Source organism: Aythya fuligula, chromosome Z (assembly GCF_009819795.1).
Source record: "Aythya fuligula isolate bAytFul2 chromosome Z, bAytFul2.pri, whole genome shotgun sequence".
Lineage (NCBI taxonomy): Eukaryota > Metazoa > Chordata > Aves > Anseriformes > Anatidae > Aythya > Aythya fuligula.
This window is the reverse complement of record NC_045593.1, coordinates 63,719,924-63,731,925: the sequence shown is the minus strand read 5'-3', so window position 1 is coordinate 63,731,925 and position 12,002 is coordinate 63,719,924. Positions and strand designations below refer to the sequence as shown.

The 12,002-nt window shown below is 42.1% G+C and overlaps 1 protein-coding gene across 2 annotated transcripts in view; it reads left to right on the top strand.

Annotated features, from left to right (window-relative positions):
• The first annotated feature begins 3,283 nt into the window (after positions 1-3,283).
• Positions 3,284-12,002, top strand: part of GRAMD2B (GRAM domain containing 2B) — a 32,694-nt gene continuing 23,975 nt past the window's right edge. For both annotated transcript variants that reach the window (XM_032206485.1, XM_032206484.1), the window contains exon 1: positions 3,284-3,406. In XM_032206485.1, the coding sequence (XP_032062376.1) occupies positions 3,315-3,406 (92 nt within the window). In that variant the 5' untranslated portion in view covers positions 3,284-3,314. The remainder of the gene's footprint in view (positions 3,407-12,002) is intronic.

Genomic DNA, 12,002 nt, shown 5'->3' with positions numbered 1-12,002 from the left:
ATGTCACTGTAGTCACTTCCTGCTTTGTTCTGTCCCAAGGAAGTTTGCTCACATTAGGCATGCTGATATCCACCATATAAACTGAGAAATACTTTATGAATATCCTTAATTACTGTACTGAAATAAAAATACAAGTTAAATAATGCTGATTATCACAATCTCTTCTGACCCAGTTTATTTCCAGCTAGATTGCCTTTTTTTTTTTTTTTATCTTTCATTGGCCATATTATATCCAAGAATCCCTAGGCATGAGTGGTAGTCCTACTGCTGTTTTATACTGACCTTCTAGGTGTGTCTCATTGGGCCCCTTTACCCTTCCCTTCCTCATGTTATTCAAGACAAGTGGAGATTAAGGACTCCCCCTGGATGATGATAGCAAACACTGGAATAGGGATAGGGAATGAACTTGATGACTTGGTGAGTCTCTCCCTGTTCAATTTTACTGTTTTCATATGTATCTTTTTTTTTTTAAAAAAAAAAAAAAAAAAAAAAGCTTTTCATAGTATTTCAGCTCTAGTTTTTCTTCATTCACTGTGTTATACATAATTTTAAGGTCCTACTTATTGAAAAAGGTATTCCTAACCTCCTTTGAAATTTTGACCCTTTAGGTGAGACTCTTCAGAGTGAAAGCATGTCAATTTTTGCCTACCTGGCATCACTAGTACTGCAGGTATTAAATAGTAATCTGAAATTTTAACACACTAATTTATTTTTCTCTCCCCAGTCTGAACTTCACCAGCTAGAAAAATACAGTTCAGATTTTCACACAACAGGTCTCTCTCTGTTGTTGATGGCTTCATCCTGACATATTCTCTTTACCATATCTATTATACACCAGCAATTATACCTGTACAGTAAAGGCTCCTTTGTGATTTTTTGCATATTTAAGACTTGCTGTAGCATATAAAAATAAAAGCATAAAGCTTTTGAGAATATTCCACCCACATGACCAGCTGTACATTTGATAGTTTAATATAACACCTCTTGTACTACTACTCTCTCTCTCTTTACTACTGTGAATTCTGGCATTCACAGTTTTTATCACTCTGGAATCTGTCGTTTGCTCTGGAGCTGCTGCACTGTGCACATTTTGACAAAGGTTGTCCACAGAGTTTCTTTTTCAAATCCTCCAAAAACAACAAGCTACAGCCATGGCTTACTACTTCCACTGATATTAAAGGAAAATAACAAAATTTGGAAGAATCACTATCGAAAACTTGCCAGAACCAAGTCTCTGACAAGGGTTAAGATACCATGATATGGGATAAAGTATCTAGTAAGGATTCACTTTTAGTGTCTATGCTGCAGGAATCAATTTATTTGAATGTCACTTTCTTTTTACAGCAAATACCTTGACTATTCAGTGCAGCATGTTTTGCATACCTTGAGAATGGAGCTGGCTGAAACTACAGCTGCAGAGACTAAGCTCCAGGGGCCAAGCAGCTTCTTCCCAGTTTTTTCACCACTGTGGTCGAGGCAGAAATCTCTGGAGAGGAGTGAGCAAAACAGACAGCAGTAGCATTTCTCTGCTGTAGCTAGATCTGTCAGAGCTTGAAAGCCAAAGTGTTCAAAAGGCAAATGATTTTATCTGTTCAAATATCTAAATGCTAGACTCTCACCTACTGGAAATCAGCATTATTCTGCTGGAGGGAGCAGCGCTACACAAGAAAACTAAAATAGTAACTGATACATTTTCAGTGCATCCCAGTAATGAAAGGCCTTCAAAAACAGAACAAAGGGAAGCCTGTTACTTTTTCTGCTGGTTCTAGACATACTGTGCATGCCATGGTAGTGCACACTGTCAGTGAGAATAACTCCCAGGGAACCCAAAACCTCACACAGGTTGCTGCATCCTAGCCAAGGGTCCTGGATCCTAAGAGACACAGGAAGACAGCACTGCCTTTCAGCTCCAGCTCTACTCACAGCCCATACACCTGAAGTGGGGCCTATTCTGTTTTCCTTTCCATAATCAGGACACCACTGTACAGCCACTGGTTGTGTCTGGCATACAGTGGTGATGGAGGGAATGCCAAACCAGCTCAGGTGCTGCACAGGGGAGGATAAGGCAGCAAAGTCTCACAGATACAGGACCTAACAGGTTAGGGTAATGTTTCCTAAAACTACAGCTCATTTGTTTTTCTGCGCTTGCCTTGGTTTTCACATTCTTATACATAAACATTAGTTAATGGTTTCTCCCAGAAGTACAGCTATTTAAAAATTCTTACTTCCCACTCAGCTTGGTGCATGGAGTTTACATTTTATAGGTCTGGAGCTAGCAAAACCCATCCGGTCTAGTTAAGACCAGAAATTAATCTCACATTTTCTGCAGGATGTCCAACCAGTTTTGGCAGTCCTGATCCTTTTAACCTTTGACACTTGTTTCTCTTTAGCCATTTCCTGAATATATTGCAACATTACCTAATGCTTAGTTCTTTCACTTTTCAAGATACTGTGCAAGTGTCAAGCATCTCTGAATCTTATCAATGCCACTGGAAGATACATTAGCATCAATATCCTACTCTGGTATCCACAAAGAGTTTTCTATGTGTTTTCCCCTTACCTCCCGTGAGTCTGGTGGCTGAGATGAGTGTAGATGAAGAAAATGTGATAAAACTACTATTAATTTCATTGATATATTCTAATGCATTAAGCCATGAAAATCGACCTTTTCCTAGAGACTTCTTTTTGAACTTTCATCCCAAGGTTGGCCTTTTTTAGATTGCGTCCCTAAAGCCACAGACTCTGTCCTTCTGTGTTACGGTGCTTCGTGAAAACACTAGTTCCCCAAACTGAACTATTTGTCAGGTGTTAACCAGATAAGGAGAGCATTTTCCTCCATATGTGTGTGCTCACATTTCGTGCCAGGTAGGATGGCTTGCGCCAAACTCTGCCGGGCTGCGAACAAATGCCCCCTCGACCTGACGAGCACCGTGGGGGGGGGGGGGGGGGGGGGGGGGAGGCTGTTACTTTTTGTCTGATTTTACACAACACTCTGTGATTTACCTGGGCTGACAAACCAGCCCGAAAAGAAAGGAAAACGAAAATCCTGGGGGGAGCTGGCAGGTGGAAGGAATATCCAGGCGGGGGGGGGGCGAAACGGAGATGTGTATGTGGGGGGCTGCCCCTCTGCACCTCCCCTCAGCGCCTCCACACTCCTACGAAGCCGCTCGGAGGCCATTTGCTCGTTCAGCCTCCATAGCTCCGGATCCGCCTCCCCACCGCCCGCCCCGGGGCGGGGGCAGCACGGCCCGGCCCTGCCCGGCCTGTCCCGGGCACCCGGCGGTGTGTGGTGGCCGTGAGGCAGCGCCTTGCCCATGGTGCTCATGACAGAGCAGCGCTGCGAGGCGGAGGAGCCGAAGGCTGGGCGGGCCGGAGGCAGGCGGGAATGCCGGGGCGCCCTGCGGCTGTGAGTAGCGGGGAGCCCCGGCCTCAGCTCGGGACGGGAGAGGTCGGGGAAGGGGGTCGGGTCCCTGGCTAGCCGGGGAGGGAGGTGGCGAGTGCCCCTGGCCATTTGCCACCCCGCCGTGGTGGCCGTCGATGTGCGAGGAGTTTGGCGCCGGGGAAGGACGGCGCTGGAAAACCCGCAGCTTTTCCCCGAGAGTCGCTTTCTGCCTCTCTTCGGGGGCTTTCCTCCCCGGAGGAAAACTCTGCACAAAGATTTAATCTGAAGCAGGCTCCAGGAGAGCAACTTAACAGCCACTGGCGCCTTTTCTGTAAAGAAAGTCTGTGAGGGTCTGTGGTCATTATTTTTTCTTTTGTAGCCCTGATCCCCAAGCAGCTGTATCCCCAAAATAAGTATCACGATGAAATCTGTTGCCAGAAATAACTTTCTGGTTGGAGAACAGCAATAACCCAGGTTTCTTCTAAACGTCCTTCGTCCCATCTGATGTAGTCACATCAGAGAGTTCACGAAACAAGGGAGGTGTAGCTCCCTAAACTCCCCAAAAACAGCCCTCTGACTTCCAGCCTTGGGTCCTGATCCCCCCCACAGAACTGTGCCGATGAACCTAACGAAGCTTTTCAGGTATGCAAGATCCATATCTGATTCCATGCTTAAGAATGGGGCCGGGAGCCTGATGATAAAATTTATCACCAGAGAGATTTTACACGATGCTCTCTTTTGTCCCCGAGCGTTTAATCCTTCAGAGTTGGATCTAGTGTGCTTTCAGGAGTGAGGTTAGTCCTAACCAGTGTGACAAATGGAAAAGTCTCCTTAATTACAGCCCTTTTCCTAGCCCTCAGTTTTTGCTGCACAGGAGAAGGTAGGTGTCGTGTGGGGGACAGCGTGGTGGTCTTTGGCTACAAAGTTTTTAGCAATCCTAACCTGGGCAGCAGGAGGGTAAAAAGACTGGGTGTTGCGGAACACAGCGGAAGATGTTGTGAAATGCTTTGTCATAAGCTAGAGAATCACTTACACATTTCATAGCTGGAAACAAAGCTAGAAGTTATTTGCCAATCCTGCCTTAACCGAGAAGTGGATCCCTGAAGAAGCATTGTGCTTATTTGACCGTGACTTAACGTCAGAGGCTAAGTAACTTCGGTTTGGCTGAAGTGAATCTGCAGGCGGGATTGTTCAGCTGAAGAACAAGGGCCGTGACTTGGTTTTGATACACTCAGAGCTGAGCTAGCAAAAAGTTGAATCATTGAAATTTTTTGTGTGTGTTTTTTTGTTGTTTTTTTTTAATATCTTAAATAAGCGTGTGCATTTCAGGGTGGGAGGACGGGGTGTTCTTTCCCTCCATGTACTTTCTGGAAACAGTGTGCAACCAACAGGGCTCGTGCTATCTTCTGCTTGGAAAAAAAAAATCCTTGCAGAGTTGTAGAGGCTCATGGAATCTTTTAGCATTTTCCATTGCACAGGGGAGAGAGATTTATGTGTATGCTAATCTGTACTTCCTGAAGGAATGCCTAAAATGTTCAGTTTAAAGATGGACTTTATGGCTCCATAACCTTCTGCCAGCACAACAGTTCCTCGGGGGATAGGTGCCTGTGACGGATTGAAGCTGTACAAGTATCCATTTATTTATTTATTTATTTATTTATTTAATTTATTTCAAGGTTAAATCTGAGGAGATTATCTGCTAGTGATTCAGGAAACTTTACATGGAGTTAAATACATTTGTATAGATTTAGAAAATGGACTTCTCTAGCATATTTGGTGACAGGCATGTCTTCTTTGCAAAGCCTGCAGTTCATCTCAGGGGCTTGAGCAATCCCAGAGGTATCACTGAACGGAAGATGTGTGCTGTCATTATCCACATCCAAAACAGTGGTGTGCGGAAAGTTCATCATTAAATGGAGTTCCTCCCAAGTGAGCCAAAAGTTCCTGGTCAGATAGCACTTTCCAAGTGGTCTTCAATGACAACGAGGATGGCCTGGCACCAAAAGGGATTTAACCATTGTGTTGTCTTCAGAAGACATTTATTTCTCTGACTTGTGGTGTGTTATTTGGAACATTTATGGTGGTGCTCAACCTGTCTAAGGAGCTGTTAACCCTACTGCAGGGACTGCTGGTGGAAAAGAAGTTGTATCTCTGAAAACAAAATGCTGCGTATTAAAGAGAAGTGGCAGAGATATAATAAAGAGCACTTCGTATTCAATGTCAGCATGCTTCTCCTCTCACACATACTTGTTTCTGGTGAGTTAGGGTAGCATTTTCTGTTTTCCACTACAGGCAGGATTTGTCCTGAGACCATTAAGTCTGTCTGTGTGAGGGCACTGAGTGACTGAATGGTAAGATATTGCTAACATTAAGTGGCATGTTCTGTCCTCTTACAGTTGCAGGCACAAGGTAATGTCCAGTTACTGAGTATAGCAAAGAAATGACAGGCTGAGGCTTTGAAAGGAGTAGAATCTTTTTTTTTTTTGAGCTAAAAAAGGTTGTAGATCCTGGGGAAAATGTGCTACTGAAAGCAGTAGAAAATGCTTACAAGCAAATTATGTACTTCTGGTAAAAGGCAGAATGCAATTTTTATCATTCTTTTCTTTTTGTTATGCTGTAATATCAGTTGACAAATAATTATGAGTTAAGTTAAAAGATAATTGTTTGGCTGACCTGCATGTAATCACAGCACACTAACTTTTGTCCTTAATGATATTACTTGAGAGAAATAGAATATGCACAGAGGTAAATGTAGGTTATTTATTACTCATTAAAAGCTGTAACATCTGATACAGATCAACCTTTTTCCAGCAGCTAAATTTCTGCTGTTTTTGTTATTGCTGCTGTTTGTATGTACCTCGCATACCTTTTTAGACTTGTGTTACTGTTACATCTGAGACACATGGTGATATTCTTTAGATATTCTTTATTCTAACCAAAATTGATAGGAAGGTGTGGATCCAGCTAGGATGCTTAGCAGCAGTCTCTTCAAAAACTGTCATCACGCAGAAAGTTCCTTCTCTGAACATAACAGGAGAGTAGGACAACCTGTTCGTTCCTGTTCCTCCATTTTTATTTGGAAATAAATATCTTGCTTTTTCTAGATCATCTCCGAGTTACCCAAAATTAGAGACATTTTCATGTTTTCTTGCCAGAAAATTGCAAACAAATATTTAAAACATCTGTTTTTCCTTCCTGACAGTGGAAGGAGGGTCAGTGGGAGACTGCAGGAGGACATGGGCAGCTGTTCCCACACAGCCCTCTGCACAGAGCCCTTGCCTCTTCTTTGTAAAACGGTGTAGCATGCTGCCTGTTACAGTAATGGAATTAAGTGCAGGTAGGTGGGACACCTGAATAAAAGGGAGAACCAGGACTGTAGTGTATGTACGAAGAGAACACGTTTTCCTCTTCTTAATTACCCGGCAACTGACCGTCAGTTCTACCCCAAAATACTCGCTTCCTTTAACTCAGTCTTCTACCTGGCACTGACAGGCTTCTGCCTACATCCTTGAAAAATAATCACACCAAGGTGAGAAATGTTAATAAACTTTCCTGAAATAGTGGCAGGAAATAATGTGCAAGTTGCAGATAGGCAGCAGAGAAACTCAGCAGGACAGAGGAGGTAGAGGCAGTCTGAAGCCTTCTTCCTCTGTGCATGGATGGGGGAAGCCTTCTAGTTACTTTACTATGAAACAGCAGTTCCTGATGCCCCCCAGGAATCAATCCTATCTAGCTGTGTCCATTACAAAGATCCGTTCTTGTGGCCACTTCATTGATTTAGCCCTCTGGGAATCTTGCCATAGAAGAATCTCTAAGTTTGAGAGTGCTGGGTAGATACTGGCAGATGAAATGCTGCAGTTAGATACCCTCGTAAAATGATGAAGTCTTCTCCCAGAAAAATGAGCTGCATTAACTTTGGCTTTTTTTTTTTTTTTCTTTGTTAAAGGGTAATTTTAACTCCCTTTAAAAGGTAAACCTGCAGACTATTAATGTGTGTCCCATCAGACTGTCTAGTGGCTGTCTACCTTCTGCTTCCCTCCCCCTTGCTAGGTTTCCTAATACACCCTTTCTCCTTACTGGTAGGTGGTGTGTTTTTGTTTTGTTTTGTTTTCCTTCTAGTTTAGGCTATTTCTAAAGATAGACCACCTACAATCTTGATAGTAGTTTTGCAGTTACCATTTATGTTACAGTAGTTCAAGAAGAACCATTTAGGTTTGTTCAACATTTTTCTGGACAAGAAGGAATATTATAATTTCATTATACACTGGACTTTTGTATTATAAGTCCATTCATCTGTGGGGAATTTTAGAATCCATGTGAATTTGCCAAAGGCCAGCAAATGCATGGTGGTGGAGGATAGCGTATGGACTGTGGAAGTGCTCCACAAAGTAGAGGAAGAGATATACCCAAGTAAAAAATCATAATGATGATGATCATCATCATAGATTGCAGAGATAATTATGGGAAATTCAGCATTGCGAGACCCTTGGCGAGCAGGGAGCCTCCAGTAGTTATTTCACCTTCCATCAAGGGTGGAAACTGATCAAAGTGTAATGAAACAGGATAGATGGACACAATTAGATAACCATTTTCATCTCAGTTAGGCATTAAGCTTTGTTGTGTATGGTTCTTGCTGGGAATCCTAGAGGAACGAGTTGTAGATGGGCATCCCATGAAATAACTTTTTTACACTTTCTGTGCTAATATAGTGTTACCTTTTTCACAGAGAAATCTCATTGATGATTGTGGATTATTGTTGTCAATGCCAGGTATGAAAGAAACTGTTACATGATCAACCCTGATTAAAGAAAGAAAATGATTTTTTTTATCACCTTACATTGATTCAAATAGCTTGTATGCAGGATATTGAGTCAATATTTCTAAAAGAGCCATGAAACAATGTTCTGATCAAGTGATTCCTGATTTATGGCTTTATTCCATCCCCTGCCACTTAGGAAACACAAAGGTGTCAGTAGGAATGCTCCCAAACCCCTCCTGTGATCTCTAATTGTTCTGCATTGTTAATTGCAGTAGCTGGTGTGTGCTGCTTTTTTTTTTTTTCTTTTTTTAATCCTAATGCAGTCTGATATAACTACTTAATTCTTATTTTTTTTCAGAAACACAGTTATTGCTGTCAGCCAAGTCTTTTATCATGTGGATGCATGTTGCTCTGGAGTTCTTACTCCAAAACAGAAATGTAGCTTCAAGTAGTGAGGCCAAACCTTTGTGTGTATGCTCTGGTGATTGTGCCTCAATTGTGCAGGTACAGAGAGAGATCTGTATCACCTTTGCCTGAGTTACGTAGCAGATGTAGTTGATATAGCCCTGTGCGGTCATATTGAACACAAGGATTGTGTACAGTTGCAGTATTTATTTTAATTTAATGTGGTGTAGAACAGTTGGTAGCCCAGGCGCGTAAGTGCCTTTGTGCTCTTTTGCTCTTTTTTTTTTTCTGCACCCTGAACAAACCATAGATCAGGAATTTTTTCTTCTTTCTCTTCCCTTTTTCCTGTCACTTGTGGCAGCTAAAGACAAAAATGTGGTTTAATAAAAGGCTGCACACTACTTCAATAGGAATTATGGTTTTGCATTTTATCTTCTTCTGGGTTAGAAGATAAGGTAGGCTAGAGATAGGAAGTAGAAAAAAACTTCCCACCTAAAGGCTGCCAGCCAGCTGGAGAATGAAAAGAGCACATGCTCCTGTCCAAAGTAGAAATGAAGGAGTATCTTCCCCAGAGACCTTTTACCCCTTTTTTTTTTTTTTTTCCCCAGAAATGTGTCTATTAAGATTTGTGTCTTGTGTTTGACTTGTCTTTGCCTACATTCAGATGAATATTTGTTGGGCACCCTGCTGAGACTCCCACAAAAACTGCATCATGGGGATCTGGTGGGGTTGAGCGAAGATGTGTGTGAGCAGGCTTTTGCTTTTTGAAGTGGATATCTGAAATGGAAACTCCTGACGAGACAAGAGAGCTAAATGGCTTATGTTCCTGTGCTAGTGTTAACCTAATAAAATATCTTGTTATAGTGTATCACGTTTCAGAGCACAGGGAATTCTTTTTCTTTTTTTTTTTTTTCTTTCTGGGGAACTTGATAGCAGTCTGGTTTTGATTAGACAGGGAATACAGCCAGTTAATAATAGATGGTATTTAGAGCAGAGAATTTACATACTTGCTAATGACATCTGTGGTGTCACAGTGATCTTGTTGATGTCCAAGTGGTAAGGTGGTGTGAAACCTGATCTGGTTATTATGTGAAATGTCTGGTCAGTGGAGGGGAAAAAAAAAAAAATACTTCCTCTATCCTTCACAGTGTTGGAAGCTTTATTGCTCAGTATTAACTCAAAAATTTCATTCATCCTTTTAATATAGTTTCACAGACACTTGTAACACTCACAGGTAATTCTGTTCTTAGAGGTAAGTGTGAAATAGAACACAGTAAATTGTTCTGAAACAGTAATTCTGAAATTCAGAACTTATATAAAAATAAGACAATAATAATTAAAAAGCTGTTAGCCACTGAGAGGCAATGCTAGCTGATGTCAAGATTCCACCTGTGTTCACAGACCAGTTTCATCAAAGAAATGCATGGAGGAGCACATGGACGTGGTATATAGGTCTGTGCTTCCATCCACTTGTGTATGATATTTGGCTAACATGCTGTTGTATGATTTGGCCTCCATTATGCTGTATTTGACCATGATCTAATGAGAAGAGAATTAGCCTGCACCTCAAACAACCTGAAGCAACTGAATCTCAGCCTGGTTCATGCTTATTTGTATTAATAAATTGACCCTTTCCCTTGTGCAGGATTTCACACCTCTGCTTCTTCATTAATGCTTTCCTGCTCTTTTCCATCTTGGGTGCAAATACCTCTGCTGGCTGTATATCTGTCATAAAAATACTTGAGTAAGAAGCACCATACAGCTGCTTTACCCATTTACTTTTCAGCCTTGAGTACAGGCTATATACTAAGTAGGATGTCAAATTACACAAATACCAAAGATACTCTGCTGGGATACGTTATGGCTATCCTTAACATCTATTACAGCACTGTTAAAGCAGATTGCTATTCCTTTGTGAGTAAGGTAACTGTAGCTCATTTTCTTCCCATTTTGATGATCTGTGACAACGTTTGGCTTTCTAGTTGCACAGTAAAAGTGATACTTTGTCTTAGAAAGAGGTTAAAACTTATTACTGTGAGCCATATTTCTCCAGGAGATGTACTTTCCCCCATTAACAGTGCCTCGTGCCATGTAGAGCTGGAGCACGGCTGCACAGCCACTGCAGGCTACGCAGGTGTTTCGGCTCTGAGCAACCAAATTTTGTAGGAATAAATGGCTCTAAAATCCTTGACTTGAGCTCTGTTGGTTTGTGCAGTACTGTTCTATGAAGAGGACAACAGGAGAGTTTACAAAGAAAGAAAGAAAAAAAAAAGGGTATTTTCTTCTGTCCAGGGGTGAAATAATTCAACTATAAAAGGTGTGAATGCAGACTTACCAGATGAAGCACTCCAGCGTCTGATTACATGACCAAAAAAGGTTTGTTCAGGCTTGCTTGGGGTAGAAAAGATGTTTAGTGAACATAGCTTCTGAAGGAAGATTTAAGACCCCAGCATGGTTAGGCCTGGTGAAGGGAAGGCTGCGATGATTGCTCCTTCGGGGATGTCTGTGCTGAGGCAGTGGTGGCAGCCTGCGACGTGCTTAGCAGTGTCCTTCCAGACATCAGCATGCTTTGTCATGCCCACTTGCAGTCACCTCTGCTTGAAGCAGGTTGCTGGGACATTTTTAGCCTCTCCCTTTAATTTTCAGTTTCGGAAAGAATAAGCAGTTCCTTTGTCTGAACAGACTCATGTCTGCCAGTAAGAATGGCTTAGGTAACACTACTGTTATTATTTTGGCCTTTTGCACAACTTCAATTTCTTTGACAAGTCCCAAGTCCCTTTGATCTGTTAACATCTACCCAGTAAATCCAGTAGCTACCTAAATGAGCTGAAATATACAGAATATCTTTGTATTCATGGTAAATATTTCCACGTATGTTGTACCAAGCCTGGCCACGGACAATAGAGGTGAAGTTGCTCCATGCTCTTTTGGTCGACCTTTTGCAACAATGCAGCAGTCTAGCTGCTGCTGCAAAATTAACCCTTTTCATATAAAAGAGATGGAGAAGGGTAACAGGGTGACATGACAATCCAATATGTATGCCTCGTCCACAGAGGCAAGGTTGAGCAATGCTGACTGACTCCTCTTAAACCCTAGGAAAATACTGTTTTGTCTGTGGTTTTGCAGACAATCGAAATTGCAACCCCCGGGTATTCAAGAGGCCTTTTTCTTTTCCATAGCTGCTGCGTAACCTGTGGACTGAGGGACTGGTTTGTAATAACTTTCCGTGGCTTTCAAACTTCTTTGAGACCTGTTATCACACAGACCAAGTAGCCCAGGGTTGTCTTTGTGACAGATCTGAGGAAGCTTTGTGCACAGGTGTGTGTGGATGTGGGCATTTGGAAGACAGTAACCACTAAACAGTCCTCAAATTTTTGAGGTCTTTTACATATGTCTGAGGAGTGTTTGGTAAGACTGTATCTGGCTTTTAAAAACAGCAATTGTTCTGGGTTACTC